General features: G+C 40.3%; 2 protein-coding genes and 1 non-coding gene across 6 annotated transcripts in view; 2 read left to right on the top strand and 1 right to left on the bottom strand.

Annotated features, from left to right (window-relative positions):
- The window catches only part of Clip4 (CAP-Gly domain containing linker protein family member 4), a 96,598-nt gene extending 86,178 nt beyond the window's left edge, over positions 1-10,420 (top strand). For 3 of the 4 annotated variants that reach the window (XM_048804601.1, XM_048804603.1, XM_015479806.2), the window contains exons 14-16: positions 357-421; positions 4,526-4,598; positions 9,161-10,420. In XM_048804601.1, coding sequence (XP_048660558.1) covers positions 357-421; positions 4,526-4,598; positions 9,161-9,482 — 460 coding nt within the window. In that variant the 3' untranslated portion in view covers positions 9,483-10,420. The remainder of the gene's footprint in view (positions 1-356; positions 422-4,525; positions 4,599-9,160) is intronic. The other variant, XM_048804604.1, reaches the window with a different exon arrangement.
- A 160-nt stretch (positions 10,421-10,580) lies between these two features.
- Positions 10,581-10,654, top strand: Trnav-cac. The gene has a single exon. It is a non-coding gene; the product is annotated as a tRNA-Val (tRNA).
- An 8,831-nt stretch (positions 10,655-19,485) lies between these two features.
- The window catches only part of Alk (ALK receptor tyrosine kinase), a 647,823-nt gene continuing 645,583 nt past the window's right edge, over positions 19,486-21,725 (bottom strand). Inside the window, exon 30 of the mRNA XM_015479804.2 lies at positions 19,486-20,169. Coding sequence (XP_015335290.1) covers positions 19,486-20,169 — 684 coding nt within the window. The remainder of the gene's footprint in view (positions 20,170-21,725) is intronic.

Here is a 21,725-nt window from a genome sequence, read left to right as displayed (position 1 = left end):
TTTATAATTTTAATCTACTGTTTGTTAAATTTAATAAAATAAAAATATTTTCATATTTTTTTAAGTTCCTTTGAAAATAAAGTTCCAAAGAAACAAAATCAGGTTCCTGTTTTAAGCTAATTTATTTTAAATTGACTTTTCATACTTTTGATTCTTAGATAGTGATTCTGATTGTTCCATTTGAGTATTGCTTGTCTCCCACGCTAGGCTGAAGCTCATTCCTGGCTTATATGGGTGCTCAATAAATGTTTGTTGGATGAAAGAAGTAACAAATAATAATTGGTGTGAAAACCTTGGTTGAAAACCTGAACACCAACTACTTTTAATGAGGTATGCTTTGTTTGTTCTGTTTATAGACTAACAGATTCCCTGGATACTCTTTCAGAAATTTCTTCAAATAAACAGAATCATTCTTATCCTGGTAAGATAACACAGTTTTATGTTGCTAATAAATATTTGTAGCCACGGGTAATGGTACAGAACTGTAATCCCAGATACTTGGGATGCTGGGCCAGGAGGATCACAAGTTCGAGGTCAACCTTGGTAATTTAGTAAGTCTCTGTCTCAAAAAAAAAAAAGGAAAAATAAGGTTTAGGGATGTAGCTCAGGGTAGAGCTGCTTGCATAGCATGTGTCTGTTGATTTGATCCCCAGTATTGGGGAAGGAAAAAAAAAAAGAAGTTCTTTTGTTTTAGTTCATTGTATTGTCAAGTTTGTATGTAAACAAAGTAGTACATGAATGTATTTGTATAGTTCTTCTAATCATGGAGCAAATATCTGTTACCCACCCCTCAGCTGAGGATTACCTGTGTTGTAGAAACTCCTGAGTACCCACCTGCTTCTCATCTGCCTCCCTCATCATATATCCTATCCTAAGGTTGTGAGTCTTGAATACTATGTTAATTATTTTCTGTGTATATCATATATGTGTGTGTGTGTGTGTGTGTGTGTAAATAATGTTAATTTTGATTAGTGCTTGCTATTTTGTTATGTAGCATCCCATTAAAATGCAGGATGGTTATTTCAGGTTATGTCCTATTTTTTTGTTAGTATAACATGTGTTGTGGTGCATGGGCAACTGTGTCTCTAGATTGCCAGGTGAGGATGGCCGTGTCCTCAACATTCCCTAGGGAGCGCCAGGTGCTTGCAGCATACACTCTGTCCCTCTGTACCTCCCGACACTGATCTTGTTTGGCCTAGAAATCTTTGCCAGTCTGATGGTTTTCAGTGGTATCTCACTGTGGCTTTAATTCGTACTTTCCAGATTATAGAAGAGGTGGAGCCAGGGTTTCAGTTTATGGGCCATATCCATTTGCTCTTTTACCAAGTACCTGTTTAAGTCTCTTGCCCATTTTTTTTTTTTTTGGCATGTATTGTTTTTTATCTTATTAATTTGTAGATCTCTCTGTGTATTTTATTTATTTATTTATTTTTTTAAAAAAAATTTTTAATTGTGGGTTGTTCAAAACATTACAAATTTCTTGACATATTCTCTGTGTATTTTAGGTGCTAATATTTTTTTCAGTTTTTTGCCTAGTTGCTTATTTGTCTTTTCACTATTTTTTTTAATCTTTGCATAAATAAAAGTTCTCGATTTTTATGTAGTCAAAGAGCAAACCCTTTTATGGCCTGCATTTTTTTTGTCTTAATAAGTTATTTCCTAAGACAGATATCATAAAGGTATTTTTCTACATTGTGCTTTAAAAGTTTTTATATATTCATTTTTCACATTTGTTGTCAGTTCAATTGGAATTGACTTTGTGGGTGGTATGGATCAAATGTAATTTTCTTTTCCATATGGATAACCATCTGTGAGAGAGTTATTTGTATTAACACCAGCCCGTAAGTCCTTGTTGAGGTCAACTTATGACATATGGATGGATTTTCACCATTCTGATAGCCATGTGTTTTAATTGGGGGTTCCCTGAGGAGGTGCGGTGTTGTGTTGGTGTGCTGGAGCTGCCTTGGCTGGCAGTGGCTTCTTCCTCTGCTGTCATATGGTCTCTGTGTCCTGATCTCTTCCTCTTGTAAAGATACCTGTCATATTGAACTAGGGCCCACCCCAGGACCTCGTCTTACCTTAATTACCTATTTAAAGCCTATGTCTGTGTACAGTCCCATTCTGAGGTATTGGAGGCTAGGAGTTAAGCTTATCAATTTTAGGGGGACCCAATTCAGCCCCTGACAGAGGTTGAGTATTTTTTCACATGTTCACCCCTCAGTGTACCTTGTTTGGTGAGGTGTCTGTTCAGACAGATTTTTTTTTCTTGGTATTTTCTTGTTGTTGAGTTCTTTGTGTATTTTGAATACTAGACCAATAAGATAAGTGTTTTGAAAATATTTTCTCTCAATCCATGGCTTGTCCTTTTACTCTCTTTTTTTGGTGTGTGTGTGAGGTACCAGGGATTGAACTCAGGGGCATTTGACCACTGAGCCACATCCCCAGCACTGTTTTATATTTTATTTAGAGACAAGGTCTCACAGAGTTGCTTAGCACCTTGCTTTTGCTGAGGCTGGCTTTGAACTCGAGATCCTCCTGTTTTAGCCTTCAGAACTGCTGGGATTACAGGTGTGTGCCACTGCGCCTGGCTTCTTTTTACTCTCTTAATGGTGTCTTTCACAGAGAAGAAGTCTTAAATTTTAATGAAAATCAAGTTAATCAGTTTTGGGGGGATGCTGTTAGAGATCCCTGTGTTATTGGTGGTGCTTTGCTATGATATTTCTAGGTGGAGGTTTTTTGTTGTTGTTGTTGTTTTTGGTTTTGGTTTAACCTGTTTGGTATCATGGGTCTTCCTGGATCTTGGAATTAGTACCTTGATCTTTGTTCAAGTCAATAAAATTTTTACTCATTATACTCCAAGAGTATTTTCTCCTCCATTTTCTTTATTATTTCCTCCTGAAATTCTGATTGGTTGTTACTTTGGACATACCTTTTTCCCCATGCCTCTAATATTCTTTCACAACTTGTCCTCCGATCACATTCTGAATATCTTCAGAGTTTTCTTCCTGTTTTCTGATTCTCTCTTTAGCAGTGTTTATTCTCTTGCTTAATCTAGACACAAAGTTATTAATTGTAGAAATTTATTTACTTATTTTAAAAAATCTGGTTGTTATTTACTATCACTTATTTCTCCATATTTTCAAGTTTGTTGTCTTTAAACATTTAAAATTAAATTTTTATTTTATTTTATTCTGTGTTAAGTAATCAATATCTGAAGTTTTTGTGAGTCTAATTCAGCATCTGTTCCTGTTGAGCCTGATTTAGGGTGCCTTCTTTTCTTGTGAGTTTTGCGATTTATTATTGTGAGGTGCTTCATTTACTTGGAGTTTTAAAGATGAGAATTGTTTGAGGCCTGGGTTGATGCATTCTGAGATTATATTTACTTTTGCCAGTGGCCTGGAGGCACTGCTCACCTGGGACTTTATCTTATGTTCTGTGCAGCACTTTTTATTTTTCACACAGATAGTATGAATTTGACTCATGGTCACAAACTGTGAGGGTAGAAGTTTTTGCCTTTTACTGAGTGTAAGGTTGGACACAAATCCTTTTCCTTTGTCTTCATTGGAATGTGCTTCCTTCTGTTTATTACTAAGCTTATGCTGAGTGAGCTCCTTTAACTAGAGTCCCTTTTAGTGAGAATCCCCCCCACCCCACACCTTGGGTAGGCCCTTGCTGCTTCCTTCCCACTCCCTGGTGCATCCAGAAAGGCAAGAGCCCTGGTTCCTAGAATTGAGTGAAAACTCTGTGGTATGCTGTCTGGATGCCTGCTGATCACTCATGCTTTCTTTCTTTTTAAAAATTTTCTTTGAAATTGTGCCTTTTGTGTAAGTTCATCAGTACTTTTTTCTTTTCTTTTTTTTTTTTTTTAAATATAGTTGTTTTAAATTAGAGTTATTCTGGGGCTGAGGATGGGGCTCAGTGGTAGAGTGCTTGTCTAGCATGCATGAGGCCCTGTTTCAATTCCCAGCACTGGAAGTCATTCAGCACATCTTATCTCTCAGAACTGCCAGAACTAGAATCCTTTGTAAGAATTTATCTTTTGTGAAGTCTTTTTTTTTTTTTAAACTCTCTTTTATGTATACAGCAACAATCAAGGAGTTCAGCTCTGAAGTTTATTATTTACTGTTTTATAAATGGAGTATTTTTAATAATGGTGTTTTAAAATCATTTTTTCATGATTATCAAGATTGCAATATTCAGTCATAAAAGGAATCAACTTTATCAATATATAATTCAGTTTATTTGAGAAATATTATGGTAAAAACTTCCAAAAGTACTGTCATGATCTTAACTTATCCCATATGAGTGAAGTTTGCTCAGGAAGGTAAAGGTAAGGTAAAGGTAAGAATCTGTCAAGAAATCTGAATGGCCAATATGCTCTGTGTTTACACTTTTTTCCCCCCAAAAGAAATATTTCATATCATAGAACATCTGTAGAAGAGAAATGACCAGAGATAACTTTTTAAATAAGGAGTTGAAAATGTGTGATTTATTTTTCTTCTTCTGAAATTAATTTCATATTTAGGTTTTAGGAGAAGTTTCAGCACAACTTCTGCTTCTTCCCAAAAAGAGATTAACAGAAGAAATGCTTTTGCCAAGTGAGTATTAAGAAGATTTAGAAAAACACCTTTCAAGATGAGCATGACGGGATTCTATGAAGGAAGAAGAGTGGAATTTCTGTGTTGTACGTTGCTTGGTAGAATTTTGACACATAAGAGAGAAGGTGTGATCAATGTATTGAATTCTTCCTCTCTCCTTTGCAAGCTCAATTAAAAATGTCACCAGTGACTAAATATAGCAGTCTTGCATATATTTTCTCAGAGGTTAGTACTGCTAATAAAAGTCAGAGGAATTTACATTTTGTGTTTTCCTTGAGTAGGGTGGATTTATTTTAAACACTGCTTATTAAACTAATCTGAGATTTGACTTAATATGATCAATGCATGAGAGAAATGTAAGGCCTGTTTACATGAGGTAATCTTAAAATATTTTTTAAAAAATGCATGCCCCCTCCTCTTATAGCATGTACTGCTCAAAGCCATCGCCAGTTTTGAGAGTTTTGAGATGGGTCTTCTCGCTGGAGTTTAAGAGCAGCAGTAACTCTGTGCTCCAGTTTATTGAAGATATTCAAGAGTTCTTAGGCAGAGTGGAAGATGTTACTAAGAAGAGACAACTAGGAGCTGAAGGGAAAGAGGTAGAAAAATCAGTGTGGGGATTGTGGTGAGTGGAAGGACATGATACAGAGGCACGAGGGGAGGAGCAGAAAAGAAAAAAAAGCTGAGCCCTGAGAATGAATGACATGCCAGCAGGTATGGGCGTGCTCAAGACCGGCTCTAGACCCGGGGAGGAGACAACAGTGCTCATTTCCTATAAAAATAGAGATTAAGCTTTACTAATATGGATACAGGTTGACACTAGAACCTGTGTAAAAATGACTATCCTTTTACCGAAGATATAGAACCCATTTTTAGAATTATGTATTTATTTTTACTTAAAGAGAGTGTGTGACCAAAATGTTCGGTGACCAGTGATCTCAGGAACAGAGGACCTGTAGGTGCTGGCACTTGGTAGGAAAGTGGGCCCTGATCTTTGGCGTAGGAGAGACAGTGCAGCGACGGGACCTCCACCTGCAGAGTTGATGGTGTGTCACGCTGTTGTTAATCAGGAACCGTGATGTATTTTGAAGGATCTGTATTGAGAAAGTGAGTTTATTGAGGTTGGCCAAACACTATGTTGTTTTCTTGCTTATTTACATGGGAATAAATAATATTTCCAGAAGAAATGTGAAAAATGTAGTCAGAGGGGGTGAAAACTCCTGGGTGAGAAGAGTGGAGGACTTGAGCCAGAGGACACAGTGCCCATGCATGTGACAGGGAACCCAAGAGGGGCGCCCCTTGTGTGGAAGAGCAGGTTGGTTTTCTATTCGTGGGGGAGATGGTAGCGATGAATGCGCTTCACTCAGAGGAAAAGGTGACTGAGTGCTTTGGAAGCAGCTCTTCAGAAGCCCATGCACAGCTCATGCCAGGAAGGGAGTAACAAAGAAAATGAGCTTAGATGATAGTACTGTAGGAGCTTGGGGACCTGTCTGCCACCAGGCATGCGTCCCCTCTCCTACTATGCTCATCCTACTGTGTGCATCCTGTCTGTGACCGGCATCTCACCCACTCCCTGCCATCCTGACTTCAGCTCCTCTCCCTGTTACGAGCCTCTGCTCACGAGTGCATGCTGGGTCCTGTCTGTGGAAAGCCGCCCAGAGGCAGGGGGTCAGCTCAAGTTTAAGTATCTTGAGGCCAAACTTCTGCAACTCAGTTGCCCCAGGGTCCATCATTTCACACCTCGTCGGTGGTTCTGCCTCCCTTCTCACTTCTGAGTTTCTAAGCAGGGTGAGGTCCAGACTCCTGGGCACAGTTTACAGTGGCCTGCACCGCTTTTCTGTCCACGACCTTCCTAGTTACAGCCCCAGTGTCACTTCCCCACCAAGTGCCTTCCCTGGGCTTTCAGGAGAGATGTCTTCCTCTTCTATGCACCCTTGGCACCTTCCTCGTCTTTATTGTAGCTTAGAACATTTTAGTGCTTTATTATGTACGGATTCTAGATTAGCCCGTGCCTGCCACTTCATAGGTGGCCAATGAATATTTTTGAGTGAATTAACATAGTTCTCAGACATACTATAATTCTGAGTTTCTCAGTTCCCCGAACTTCTGAGCTTTGATATAACTTGAACCAAACCATTAATTTTGATTTAGATAGCGAATTCAGTTTATTACTCATTGCTCTTTTTCTTTTTAAAAAATATTTATTTTCTTTTTAGTTGTAGGTGGACACAGTGTCTTATTTTACTTTTATGTGGTGCTGAAGATCAAACCCAGTGCCTCATGCATGCTAGGCAAACGCCCTACCACTGAGCCACAGCCCCAGTCCCCTCTTTGCTCTTTATAAGCTCTTTGGTTTAGGAAAGTTGAGTGTACAACATTTAAAACATTAAGGAACACTAGATGCGGATAAGGAACAGCTGTAATTTTGTCACCTCCATGAGATTATCCCTGTCAGCACCTTGGTGTATACTTTTCCAGTTTTTTTTTTTTTTTTTTCTTAATGCATGAGTCTGAGGTTTTTTTTTTTTTTTTTTGGCAAAGTTAGATGGATCAAACTCAGTGTTTATACCCTTTAGAAAGCTTTTTCCTTAAAAATATCATGAACATAATCCCATGTTCTTTAATATCTTTCCTCACCGACTTTGGCAATGTTTTTAAAAAGACAGCACTGTGCTATGATATGGAAACATTTTTTAAAAATAAACTCTTTTATTTTAGTTGTAGGTGGACATAATATATTTATTTTTATGTGGTGCTGAGGATCGAACCCAGTGCCTCACTCATGCTAGGCCACTGTGCCACAAACCCAGTGTCTGGAAACATTTTTATATCATAATAGCATATGAAAAAAAATCATAACTTGACTAATAATAGATGACAAACTTTTAAAACATGTATCTCTTCCTCTCATCACCCCCTTTCTCTGTGTGTATGGGCACATGCATGCTCTGCAGAAGGTCAGATAAATATCCAGCATTATTTTCTTTCAGTTCTTTTTTTTTTAAATTATGCATTAGTACTTAAATGTATTTGGGATTCATATTTGGAATTTTGAAATTTTATGAGTTGTGAGAATCACATTCATCTCTCCCAAACAACGAATTGCCCAGCATCCCTAATTCACGTTCCCTGTTCTGAAGTTTTACTTGTCCTCACATAAAATAATTCTGTATATTTTTAATTTTTCTAGATTAATAGTTATTTGGGGGGTTAGGTCCACCTCAGGGCCTCTCACCTGCTAGGCAAGCACTCTACTCCTGCATCATAGCCCCAGTCATTTTCTTTGTTATGTGTCATTCTTGACTGTAATTAAAAAAAAAACAGCAGTGTAAATACGGCCTTATCATTTTTCAACCTTTTCTTGATGGCTGATGCCCATCTGGTGGTGAGTTAGCCCTGGCCTGTGTGCCTGGGCAGCCTGGGCCTGAGGTTCTGAGCCTGTGCTCCTCTTAGGTGAGCAGGAAGGAAGCAGGACCTCTTTCACGGATTTGTGTAAAGCAGAAAGAGATAATATACGGAGGTGTAAGGCATGTACTGAGTGCTCAGGAAGCGATAGCTCACTGTCATTATGTGGAGATTACTATAATTTTGTCATGATTCAAAAATTGTCCATTTGGGGTGAATTTGAAATATTAACGAACGTATGTTTCTATTTAGAAAAAGAACTTTCATTTTTCTTTTGTATGTTCTTCAGTAAAGATTTGTGCTTTTTCTCACACATTGTTTATTATTGTATTTGTACATTTGACATAGCAAATAATAATTTTACATGTATTTTATAACTAGAATTCTGTTACTTTTATTGGCAAGTGCAACTCAGAATAAGCCTTCTAAGCCTCAGCTTTCTGCCCATAAAATGCATGTCCTCTTCCTTTCTGCGTTGTGGTTATAGGAAATGAGATAGTGTTTTTGATAGAGTATTTAAAAATATATAAAAATGAAATAAAATAGAAAAATAAGCAGGGTCCAGGTTCTGTTTCCAATGAGATCTGTGCAGTTTGGGTAATAGATTCTGCACTGTATTTGCTGTGGGCCTGGGGAGAAGGGTTTCTTTTGGAGCAGTGGCATGGGACAGAGGGTGGAAGGCTCAGGTAGGATTGGTGGTTTCTGGAAGATCTCTGATGAGAGGGCAGCAAGATCTGGGCCGCAGTGTACCCATCCTGGGTGAACGTCAGGATCAGCGACTTCCAGCAGATCACTGAAGGTAGCTCTTGGGCGGGGCAGGCTTGAGGCCTTGGCTGAGTTCACTGGTGAGTGAGTCCCAAAGAGTTTTGTTAACCAGGTCACATTGGCAGCAGGTGCTGGGAGGTATCTGTACTCCATCATGAGTTCTGTTACCTAGGAGGGAAAAGGAAGGAATCCTGCTCAGGGCACCCAGACCTCATTTGGCATTAGTGATGCGATAGCTGCTGCTTAGCATTTAAAAAAATCAAGCTGTTCCCATAAAGTGTTCTCTTTTGTGAATTACAATGACGAATTCTGAATCTGGCCGTGGAATAAGTATGGTCAGTTGTCTTCTGTGGCTGTCACACCTAAGGACTGTTCTCACTTTCCCTTCTGGACAGGTCCAAGACCGCTTTGCGTCGCAGCTGGAGCAGTACCAGCACAGCAGGTGGCCTTGAGGGGAGTGTGAAGCTGCACCGGGGCTCTCAGGTCCTGCTCACGAGCTCTAATGAGATGGGTACCGTTAGGTACGTGGGCCCCACGGACTTTGCTTCAGGGATCTGGCTTGGACTGGAGCTCCGAAGCGCCAAGGGGAAGAACGATGGCGCCGTGGGTGACAAGCGCTATTTCACCTGTAAGCCAAACCATGGAGTCTTAGTTAGACCGGGAAGAGTGACCTATCGGGGAATCAATGGGTCCAAACTTGTGGATGAGAATTGTTAAGCTTCTGAAGTATGAGTCGAGCTCAAAAGTGTGTGTGCACAGTGCACACGCACACCGTATAAAATAAGAACCCATGGCATATGGTTTTACTTTCTTTAGCCATTACCTAACATGTGGAAATGCAGCGTATAGTCATCTTCGTACAAACCCTTACAACAATGAGAGTGACTCCTTAAAAGGCCACAAGCATGAGCTCTAGATATCATGGTTCTCTTAAAAGGTTTCCAAATAAGCACTTTTAAAAGCTTTAAAAGCTTTAGGTCCCAAGAAAAATTCCAGGACTCAAAAAAGGAAGAAAAGAAAGAATATGCCACCAGGTGATAAATGGATGTATTGCTTTGCTTGTTGTGTTTCATTTTTGCACATGATGTTGGATTTGTCACGATTGTGAAGGTTTTCACTAGCTTTGGTTAACACAGTGTTCACATGATCTTTTTCTGTTACATGTTTTCTGAGTTTTTCTTTCTGTCTGAGTTTTATTCCTAATAATTACCTTAAGGTAATAGCAACTAGGTGTATTTTTTGATATTTCTGATAAAACCATGTGCCCCTTCAGGAATGGCTGACGTCAAGGTGTGTTAGAATGTGGGAGGTGGATGAACCCTGGGCAGTCTGGCTTGGCCTCTGGCCCCTTTGCTGAATACAGAAATGGAATCTGTCCTACCCAGGGCCACCAACTAGTTGGTTGGCAAACAACCATGGATCTCCTGACTTGTGGCTCAGTGCTTTTTTCCCTCTATGCAAAGTAGGTAACCTCCGAGTTTTCTTCTGCTGCTTGCCTGTCTAATCTGTATGAACTACAGAAAACTCACAATTAAGGTTTATGAATTCAAATCAGAATGTTTTGCACATACTTATTTAACTTCTTCGCTAGATGTATCCATCTCACACACGTACACACACACGCTCACTTGTGCACACATGCACGCACACTCAAAGCACTTTTAAAACATGATGCACTTTCATCTTTGTAGATTCTTTGACATCCTTTCCTCCTGGAATATGAAAAACATTTAAAAAACGTATTCAACAGAAGAGAGCAAATTAAGATGTGTCAGGAAGGGCGTATTATTTGTTCATTTAAATGTGTATTGAGGCTGGGGATGTAGCTCAGTTGGTAGAGTGCTTGCCTCACATGCACAAGGCCCTGGGTTCGATCCCCAGCACCACAAAAAAATAAAATAAAATAAAAAAAATAAATGTGTATTGATTCCCGGGCTTCTTTGTTCTGTCACTGGTCAGCCTGGTGGTGTTGGCTGCAGTGGCTGTTCTTCGCCCCCAGAGGTTGCAGAGGTCAGCCTCTTACAGAGCGACAGATGGCACTGTGTACCACGTTCCTCCTTGAGTATTTGTTACAAACTAAGCTTTGCTAGAGTGATGTAATAATGTCCAAAGTCTGTCTTGTGTATATGTATTGGAGTTTCTGTCCTATGTGTGTAAAGATTTATTGTAAATATTTAGACTTCAAACTACCACAGAAATATTGGAACAGTTTATAAGATTAAAAGTATCCTTCAGAATGGAGCTTGCTTTGTGCTTAGAAATAAAATATGCTGAACTATTTTGCAATATACTATTTTAAAATCTAAATTCTGTTACTTTGTTGCCTTTTTTTTTAAAAAAAGTGTGGTATGTCAATAAATACTGCTAGACTTATTTTCCTGAAATACATTTGCAAAATAAGGCTGCTTTATAACCAAGGATTATTTTTATTGATTGAAGAAAATAAGTGTGCTGTGATTTAAAAGTAGATTTATTTTATTATATAGATTATTTCTTAAAAACTATTTATACCTGAACATGAAATCCATGACTATACTGAACTTGAAATTTATAATTCTGTTAAATATAAAACTCTCCAAGTTAAAAACAGTAATGCCAACACTGAATTTATTTTTGATGTCAAAGAACCAATTCTCATCATATTCAGATCAAGATTATTAAATCCATTTAACATGTGTGTTTACATATACTGTACATACAAATTAGGTGTTTCCATTGTGTTTTGCTTATTAAATGTCATTCAAAGTTCACTTCTGGAGCATTAATAAAAAGGGAAGCTGCTTGGTTTTGGAATGGTATCTTGTCATTTACCCTGTTTGCAATTCTTCTCTTAGTAACTGAGGGCACCTGTGCCCTGGGCTTTTCTCCCCCTGTAGTGATGTCAGTCCTGTCCCTATAAACAATCTTAAAAAGTACCATGCTTGTTGTTCAACAAGGTAAATTGTTTTTTAGCTACCCTCCTGTTAGTATTATTTTGAAGAACAGAGTCATTTCAAGATGTTTTTCTACAGTTTTTTTTTAAGATCACTTAACTTTGCTGGGTTTCATTTAGAACATGAGAGAACACTTTGAATTGAGGCAAAAAGCAATCACCTTTCTACTGAAAAGCTTTGTTTTTGCATTTTAGGGTAAGTCGGGAATAATTTTAAGTGCTTTAATGTGGACTGAGACCTTGTAATCTTGGGATGAATCCCCTCCACCCTCCTCCCTCTCACAAATCATTTTCTCCTTAGCATCCACCACCCTTGGCCATGCCTAACTTTTTGTTCACTATTCCTCTCATGAGTCCTTAAATTGAGGGGTAGGGTAGATTTGAACCTGCTTTGTCCATTGCTTTATCTCCACACGTAGAGTAACAGAGCATCTGATAGATGCTCAGCCAACATCCGCAGAGGGAGCAGAGACTGGGAAGGCCATTGGTTGCTTAATGTCCAGTTGCCACACAGGTAGCTTGCAGTAGAGAGGTGGCTTTGAGAGACAAAGCCTGGAAAGGAGGAAAGAGGACCAGAAAGGTTTGAGTCCAGTGACCCAACTTTGTCCCTACAGAGTGACAGGTCGGAGATTAAAAGTTGTTGAGGGACAGGAAGAGGGAAGGGGGAACCCAAGAGGGTCATGGAGGCGGCTCCCTGTCTGTTTTGCTGGGGGCTGTCTTTGAACTTATGTTTTGATGTAATAATTTAGAGAACATCTCTAATATATGTAGAGAACTGGATCCTATGCCAGTGTGCGCAACATGGGTCTCCAGCGCTAAATATTTTCATTCTAAAGTTTCATTTTGAGGCTACCTATTTAGAATGCATGATCATATGCTTTCTGACCAATGTGTTAGGAATCATTCTTAATTGAAAAACACATATAGAAGTTTTAACTGTTTACCAGTTATCTGTTATCTAAATGATTGGCCCAAGGGCATATATACCACCACATTGTAAGCCAAGGGGAGAATTCATTTAAAAATTTTTCTTCATGTTCTTTGCTTCACTACATTTATTTATAATATGAGGACAGTAGTTAATACAAAACTCACATTATCACATATATTTTAAATATTGTTTATTAACATCCCTTGGTACATTGGCTCTTATCTACAGTGTCACATAAGCTTTGTGAATATACAAACAAACATTCTTAATGAAGCTTTTGAAATATACAAACAAACATTCTTAATGAAGCTTTTGAATAGACTGATCAGGTTCGACTTTAGGATTCTTGGATTTTTAGAACAGTGGAACATGATGCTTTTGCATAGGCAAAATATTTTTCTATCAAACTTTTTGCAAATTCTCCTTTTACAGGAGGGAAGTTCATATGGTAGAATTGGAGGAGATGGGCACATGTCACTGACATCAATATAGGTTCGCTTTGCTTGATGAAAATGAGACTGTTTTTCTCTTTTATAGCTCTCCCTTGAGGAGAGTAGGATCAAGAGCTGGGGGAGACTTTTTCCTCTTACCTTTTCAAAAAGTCTTCTAATGAATAGAATTTTCATGGCCAGTCAATAGTGAGTCCTCTCATTTACTGTACCTTTCAAATAAGGAAATGTGGTCACAATGATACCAAGGAGGGACAGAGAGTTTTGAATCATGTAAAGATATTCTAAGTGTTTTAATTGAGGCCTGTAGCTTCATATAAACCTGTCCTTAGTGATCACCAGTGTCATTTACAAGATGCTAAGTCTGGTTGAAGTGCAGCTCTACAATTCAAAGTGTGCACACAGATCTGGCTCTGTTGCAGAGTAAATAGTCATACACATGTTCTCCAACAGACCCCTTTGGTCTCAGGACTGGGCATTTTTCTCAGAGTTGTTTCAGTTGGCTAAATAAAATGAAATGGGAGTCTCAGAAGTGCAGGAGGTTTAAATATCCAAACTAAACACCATCCTGGACCCACGTCAGTCTTGCGGAGGTTCAGTTCTTTCAGTTACAGCCAAATAGGGTTCTTCGTGGCTTCATGATGGCTGTCTTGTCCCTATCAAAAATCTTAAAAAGTACCATGCTTGTTATTCAACAAAGAAAACTGTTTTTTAGCTACCCTCCTGTTGCTCAAAGTAGGTTCACCTCATTGAAGACTGAACGAATGATTGTTTTTCACATAGCAGATCAAATCACACTGACATGGAATTGAATCGTGCTAAAATGATGCGTATAGCTTCCAGCCATTCCTTTTATTCTTTCTCAGACTCATTTTAAACGCAGTCAACAGTGTTAATGACATTGGCTGCCCCCGATAGTTCTTGTTAAGGATGGGTGTCACCCTCTGATACCTTGGGGGAAGTATCTCCAAATGGATTTTTAAATTAATTTTAATAGTCACAACGAGGCTCATACTGATGGCAGGGGAAATGGCTTTTGTTTATTATAGACAATATCACAGAGCAGAAGAGCATGAGCACCCTTTATGAACTTGCTAATAAAGATGGATTTTTAATGAGCATTCCAGTGGGTTATACATATCAGTTAAAAAGATCACAATTTCCCCAAAGTGATCTTCTCTGTTTCTTGAAGAAAATAAGAGCTTAGGGAATCAAGAAATGGCCCAAGATTCTTGCAGCCTCACTTCACACTCCCTGGTGTGTGACAGAGGAAAATCCAGTGTGAGGCTCTGCTTCAGTTTCTCGTCTTTTTAAAAACAGAACCAGCTGCTTGTTGGTACATACACGAGAAGAAAGAATTTCTGTCTTTGAAATTATTCCTTTTGAGAACTGTGAAATAGTACATAAATGTTACTTTGAGAGTAATGCAGAAAGATTTAAATTGTTTTTTTCCCTCAACTATTAGGAGCAGTAAAACGTAGGAAACTTGCCTATAGCCTTTACGGCCTTATCTTTGTGGGATGTTTGAATTGGCTTTCTTTTTTAGATTTTACATTTCAGGATCCACTATAAAGCTGTCTTATTCACAATAGGTTTCCAGACACTGCCTTCCAACAGTGGTGGATAGCTATATAAACCTGAAAGGAGGGATTCTCTTCCAAGGTAATTGGGAGAGAGGACTCCTCAATGAATTCCCCATCATAACGGCACCTGGACACACATGTTGAGGAACGCCCCGGTCCAGACACCTCCTGGTCCCAAACACCTGGCTTATCCTGGGCTTTGCTACCTTGCTTTGGGAATGGGCACTGTAAGGTGAAAATCGCCTGTGGACAGAGGGCGTGGGTGTCTCATTAGATATTCTCTGTGGTGAAAGGTAAGCTTTAAAAGATGAGTTTATTATTTTACTTTGCTAATAAGGCTGCAGTTGTAGCAAAATATAATGGAAGAAAATAAGTAGTGTGACACGGCATAATCATTAAAAGGACGTGACATCTAGTCCTGTCAACTGCTTATTTACGGATCTCTCCTGACGGACTTCTTTTTGTATGGTAGTGGTTGTAAGTTGGTTAAGGAGATCTTTGAATAGGAAGGGAAAACACAGAACTGATGCCAAACTTTCTGGTTGGCTTCTATATAAATATTCAATTTGGCTCATTGGGATTGTGCTCGTAATTATTTGACTTTGGCTCTAAGTGAATTAAGAGTCAAGGACACACACACACACACACACACACCTACTGATTATGGTCTGGGTGTTGGGTTTACCTTTCACAGATGAAATCTTACAGAATCTCAGACTTCAGCATTAGAAGGGGCCTTTGAGACCAAACCACTGGTTTTTCAAATGAGCGTTTCAGTCACCTGCGTGAGTCCCATAGGTAGGTAATTGCAGTCTGGTACCCAGTGTCTCCTCTACTGCCCAGTCCGCTTGCTGTTTCTCAAGTAATTGATGGGTGCTAAATTATCCAAGATGACATACACATCTAGAACTTATCACGCTGATATTCATCTAAACAGCCACTATTAAAATGTAAATATTCCAGGGAGAGTTGTGCCAGGCTTGGTTTAATAAGTTGGGCTTTCAACTGACAGGAGGGATTCTCTTCTAAGGTAATTGGGAGTTGTTTCAGTTGGCTAAATAAAATGAAATATCACTTTAGATGGGTAGAAATGAGCCTAGCAAAGGCACATTAGTGTGGAGGAAGAGTCGTAAGGGATTGCTTACGAGGAGGCAGCAGGCCTTAGATTGTGGGAGCGCAGAGAGCAATTGAGGGGGTGTTAGAAGAGGAACTTACAGTGGTGGACACAGACTTTGGTACCTGCAGCTTTTCTGAGGGTAGACTGCTGGTGCCATTGTCACATGACAGGGAAGCACTCAGGGCATTCCCTGCCCTGAATGCAGCAGGGAGGACATTGCTGTAGTTTTGTGGTTATAGGTCCCCTCCCTCACTAATTGTATGTTGGTCTGTTCCTCCTTGCTGAGCCAGAGCTAGACAATAGCTTTGTACTCCAGGAGTGCATTAAAAACCAAATGTACCTGCTCAGGATACCAAGTGAAAATGATCTTAACAGCTCCTCTGTTCTCAGTCATCCTCTTAGATTTCAGGGCATACTGGTGAGGAGCTCAGGCACGTGGGGGTGGTTTTGTGTGTTCACACAACTTGGGGAACCATCTGTTGTCATGAAATCAGCAAAGTCAAATGTGGATTCTTCAGGGACTCATTTAAAAAATCATTAGCCACAGACAGATTGACAACACACTGCATACAATTTTATGAATCTTGTCATGGGGAGCCTGTTACTTAAAGTGGTCTGAATTCATACCCATCTCGTTTTTGGTCTGCAAAGCTCATCTTGCTGTATTACTAGAGAAAATCTATTAAAATAGCCCAGCTATGTTTTAAAGAATGAAGTCAACCTGCAGTTACATAATATCTTACAGCCCTAGGGTTGACCAAGAAATAATTACATGGAGATGCCAAAAATATTTTTAAAAATAATTGCTCAAATTAATTAGTTTTCATTCTGTGGTGCTTATTTTAACACTTGGAACCTAGTTTTACAGTGGTAGAGCTTTGATCCATTCTTCTTTTTCCATTGGGTGGATAAGAACTGCTGAATGGGAGGGTAGGAGGCACACAGACGCTGACCCCCACCCACCCAGCCTCATGTCACTCCCCAGGTGTAAGGGGTGCTGTGCATTCAGTTTATGCTCTCCCGCAGGGCAACTATAAGGCACAGGAGTGTTGTTGTCCTTCTTTTGTATAGGGGAGAATCATTGGGTCAGATAACCCAGGGGAGCCAGGACTCAAGACTCTACCCTAGTGGAAGAAAATTTAGTCTTTTAACTATTAAGTAGAACATACTTTTAAAAAAAAAAAGTGTATTCCTGCTCCTTCAGTTTGCTATAATTGTGAGGAGCCATGCATTGACAAACTGGTCATTCCTCACAAATTGCTAGTTTCCCAGTGGAACTGTTGTAACCTTTTGATTGGCTTTTTTAATTGATGTGGAATATAAATAATTATGCTAGATTATGGTTTAATTAACACGACTTCTGCAAACTTCAGTTGTGTCTGTCCACTTTCTAAGTGGAACCTGTTATCATAGCTAATGAATTTATTAGAGTCCACAGCATCTGCCTGGATTGCTGTAGCCATATGGCTGTAGCAGCATTCAGTGGACAGTAGTCTATGTTAATCATGCTGGTACCTAAGGTTATACCAACTTCAATGAAACATCTCGAGGGCATAATATCTCAGTGTGGAGTTGTTTATTTCCGTATCCAAGAATACAGGCTTTTAAGATTCCACTATCGTTTACATGAACATTGACCAACAAAGACGATCAGAGAAAAGCAACAAATCAACCTCCGTGGTAGTAAGGCACAACCTGCATTTTGTGTTTTAAGAGTGGAAAGGGCTATGATCCACCCCTCCCCCATCTATTACAATAAAGAGTTGGCTATTTAACCATGTGGCATACTCCCTTCTTAACTGGTTACTAGTGTTACTGATATAAAGTGGAATTGTTTTCTGTTATCCTTTAGGAGAGAGTGTTTCTCAGCGTGAGATTCTAGAGCCCCTTAGGGTGGTTTGTAAGCTGGAACAGAATTTATGTGATTACTTTGCACCTGGCATGAACCATACTTTACTGATACAGTTATTTAGAGATGAGTTCATGGATGTTTCAGCTTCATGTATATTGATGAACATATTTTTGGCAGATAAATAAAAGTAATCCCCAAGGTACCAGTGCATCTACAGATACACAGAACCACCAATTCTGGGACCAGGCAACTGCCTTAAGGGAAATGAATAGTTTTCTGGTTTTGGTGTAGAATACAATACCTCTCTTCATTCAAACTGATACTTCTGATGTAAATAAAAAGGAGAAGATTGGAAGAAAGGTACATATGCACCTACCCGCCCTGCAGTCCCTTTGCTTGGGAATGTTTCATGCAGAGCAATTAGCAAAAAATGCTTTCCTCTCAGAGAGATGCTACCACCGGGAAACAGACTGGACATGAGCATAGAGGAGAAGCACAAAGAATGAAATGAGCACTTACAGATCAAAACATTACATAAGCATGTGTATAAATTTTAATGGGTTCCTGATGCAGTTTTATAGAAATAAATTTCATCTGTGAAAACCAGGTGTAGAACTCCCACAATAAGATGTCAGTGTCATCCCCAACACTCCAAGCTTTCCTTAGTTGCTTTCCTCTTCACTGCCTAGAGGGAAAAAAATCTTCATTTTAATCTTCATTTGGTAGCTATACAAATTATCCTATAAATATTTCAACATATTTGGTCCCAATATACTAGGATCACATGATTAAGGGTCAGAAAACTCAAGTGAATGGGGCAGGGGAAGTTATTGCCGTAGTACTTTCCTAGGACCACTGGAGGGCCTGGTCCCCCAGGGACCCTGCCCACCACTACAGGGAGAACTTCAGCACCGAGACCTTCATGACTGAAACTGTTCGAAGGTTTTTGGCCTGAGATGTACTGAAATGAAAGTCTCCAAATGGATATGTTTCCACACTTCTATGCTTAAGATTTTTGTTTTAAAATAGATGAATAGATTTGAATTAGTGGCAAGTTTGAAAGCAAGTAATTTAAATCTTGATTTCAAATCTAGTAGGAAACCTCACACTCAGTTTTTCACTTTTAGGAGGAGGATTTTCTTAAGGCATGAGGTATGTCAATAGGGTGTTTGAATCTCTGGATCTGTCCTGGTGTTTCATCGTACTCAAAGCACTTGGGATGTATGTATTTTGTTTAGATGAGCATATTCACATATTTTTTTCCCTCTATACTACTGAACTATTCACGACACTTTAAAAAAGATAATTGGCAAGGAATCAGAACAATTAGTATCTACCCATCATCTAAAGTGATATTTCAGTTAATGGTCTATGTTTTCTTTTCCGAGTGAAGAAGTCTTTCCCCATGCTGAATCATTACAATTAGCTCCTTTATTCGTGATCCCTCACCCCTCCAATGGTTCATGTCCACATCAATGAGGAACATTCATACTCCCACCACGAGACATGTAAGCAGCTGGTTCTGACGACATTGAAGCAGAGCACACACAGGTTAAAAGAAGCATAAGGATTAAGGATACAACCACCATGCGGAAAAAACCTTATGCAACCGATAGGGCCTGGTAGTGATCAGTTTTTATATTTTCTTCTTTTGAAAGAATAGGATGAACCCATGCTCAAAACCTTTCTAAAGCATTTTGAGAATACACTTTTTTTTTTTTTTTTTTAAATGTGGCACTTCAAAACAAATTGGCACAAAATGAAAGTGACATCTGGTCTCTGATTGGTGATGGAGCCATTACCTCCCCTCCCCCTGTCCCATGGGCTCTCCCGGAGAGAAGGAAGTGGCCCCGGGCTCAGGGCCCAGGGCGGTTTGCCTTGTTCTTGTTTTTCAGAACGCTGTCCTCGTAATGACTTGCTCCGGCGGCAGTGGTGGCCTCTAAAGGTAAGCCCTGCTGCTGGTAGCCGTAGTTGACATTCCCACAAGGGAAGTGACGCAGCCTGAACAGAGGCACCTCCTTCATGGTGGCAGTCAGCGAGGAGGGTTCCAGGAGCAGCGACGCCCCCGCGAGTCTGCCGGGAGCTGCGCCGGCAGGGACAGTACAGCGTCCCCTCTCCTGTGACTCCCTCTTGGCTGGAGGGTTGTTCTTTTTGGTGGGTTTCTCCGTAAACCAGGAGCCATAAGTTGGGTTCCACAAGCTGGTGGGCTTGTTTCTGGACCCCTGGACCTTGTGCAGCTCTGCTGGCGGGTGGGACTGAGAGAATGCCATGTTAACGTGTCCCCCTTCCGCGGCTGGCCCTCTGGGGACGCGCGCGGAGGCCTCGGCAGCGCCGGGTTTCTTCACAGCCTTCCCCGAGGAAGGGGCCGGCAGGGCCGGGGGCGCGGCTGGGGCGCGGTCCTCCCCGCGTTTGGCCTGCTGCGGGGACACCAGGAGAGGGGGCATCCCCTCGGGGTCTTTGGGCCTCATGGGCACTTTCTCCTCCTCTTCCACGAGCGGGCCATATTCTATGGGCAGCGCAGTGTTGATGACATCTGGATCCTATGGGAGGAGAGAGGGAGCGATGAAAACCGAATCGCAGAAAATGTGGAGTCTGGACGGTACCCTAGAAGCCATCTAAACTTTAAGGCAAGGAGACCGTTCAGGATGCACTGAGAATATATATTAATTCATAAGCCCTGAGAATAGGAACCGAATAAAGCATCGCCCTTGACCTTGAAGGCCTTGGAGGAGCCCACTGGGTGGAATTAGGAGCCAGAGCCAGCCCGGGTGCAGGGAAGCCCCGCGCTGCCTGGGGCAGGGGAGTGGGACTTTGCAGAGGAGGAGTCCGTAACCCAAATTGTACTGATTAATGCATTTTTAAAAATTGTATTTTTAAAAAATTATTCTAGTCTATTCTCAATAAAATATTTCCAACTAAAAAGAAGTCTGTGTTGACCTCAAGTGTGTGTGTGTGCTGTGGGCAGGGGAGGAGAGACAGGCTGTGGGCTCCTAGCCTCCTCCAGTTTCCTGCTACTTGAGTAGGTTTGCTTGATGATGACTTTCCCTGGCGTTATCACATCGTTCCATGTGCTGACCTCACCATGCAGGGGTTTTTGACTGGTTTCTGTGAAGGGTCCCTTTTGGGCTTAGGAAGTACTGAAGTGTTATGAGGGAAACCATGTGCAAGAACAACTTTGTGCTAGATCATTTTTACAGCAATAGATTGTAACATAGAAAAGTAGAAGCAGTTGCTAGAGATTTAAGGGAAATTCGTGGAAGAAAACGTAACTCTGGGGGAATCTAATTCTTTAATGTTTCATACAAATGGGGAAAAGGGCCTGTAACTTGAGTTTAACAGAAGAGCACATTGATTCAGTATTCATCAGAAAAAAAAATAACTGTCCTTTCCATAGCAAGTAATTTAAAATATGCATGTGTAAAACTGCCCACTTTTGAGAGGGCTTTTATATATTTTGGAGAAAAATACTCTAGGGAAGGTATCTCTATTTAGGTAGATGTATTCCATTTGTGTTACAACATTGTAAACTGGTATGTCATTAAACAAGATTCTTTGACAGAACTCCAGTAACTCCACCAACGAAGCCCATCTACAGGAAGATGTCAGTTCACCCGCTGAGCTAAAAAGCCTGTGAGCGTGGGATGGTGGGGCTAGAAAGTGACTCTAGTTTGGAAAAGGTGTTTTATCTTTTGTCCCAATCGAGGGAGTTTAGAGAGGTGGTTGAATTGTTGGATTTTTCTGGAATATTTTCATCAATATTCTTGTTCTGGCAGAACAAGAGCCGCAAGAAAGAGAATGAAAGCAGAGAGCAGGAAGAGAGAAGATAACTTGATTATAATCCCCAGGGACAGTAGGTGACAGACACCGGGATCAGGAGGAGGCCTGGGGGGCGGGGTATACAAAGGGCTGCAGAGGTAGGCAAGTCTACACTGGGACAAGGAGGAAACTGGAATTCTCCTTCGATGAACTGTGTGCTTGATGAGGTAGGAGGCAGGTGTCTGCTAAAGATGAGTGGGGAGAAGGGAAAATTCAGTACGGGATTGGACAACCTCTCCTGGCCTGGCTCCTCCTCTGTGAAATGGGATGTCTTATGTCC

This window comes from Marmota marmota, unplaced genomic scaffold (assembly GCF_001458135.2).
Source record: "Marmota marmota marmota unplaced genomic scaffold, marMar, whole genome shotgun sequence".
NCBI classification, from domain to species: domain Eukaryota; kingdom Metazoa; phylum Chordata; class Mammalia; order Rodentia; family Sciuridae; genus Marmota; species Marmota marmota.
This window is presented reverse-complemented; position numbering and strand designations above follow the sequence as displayed.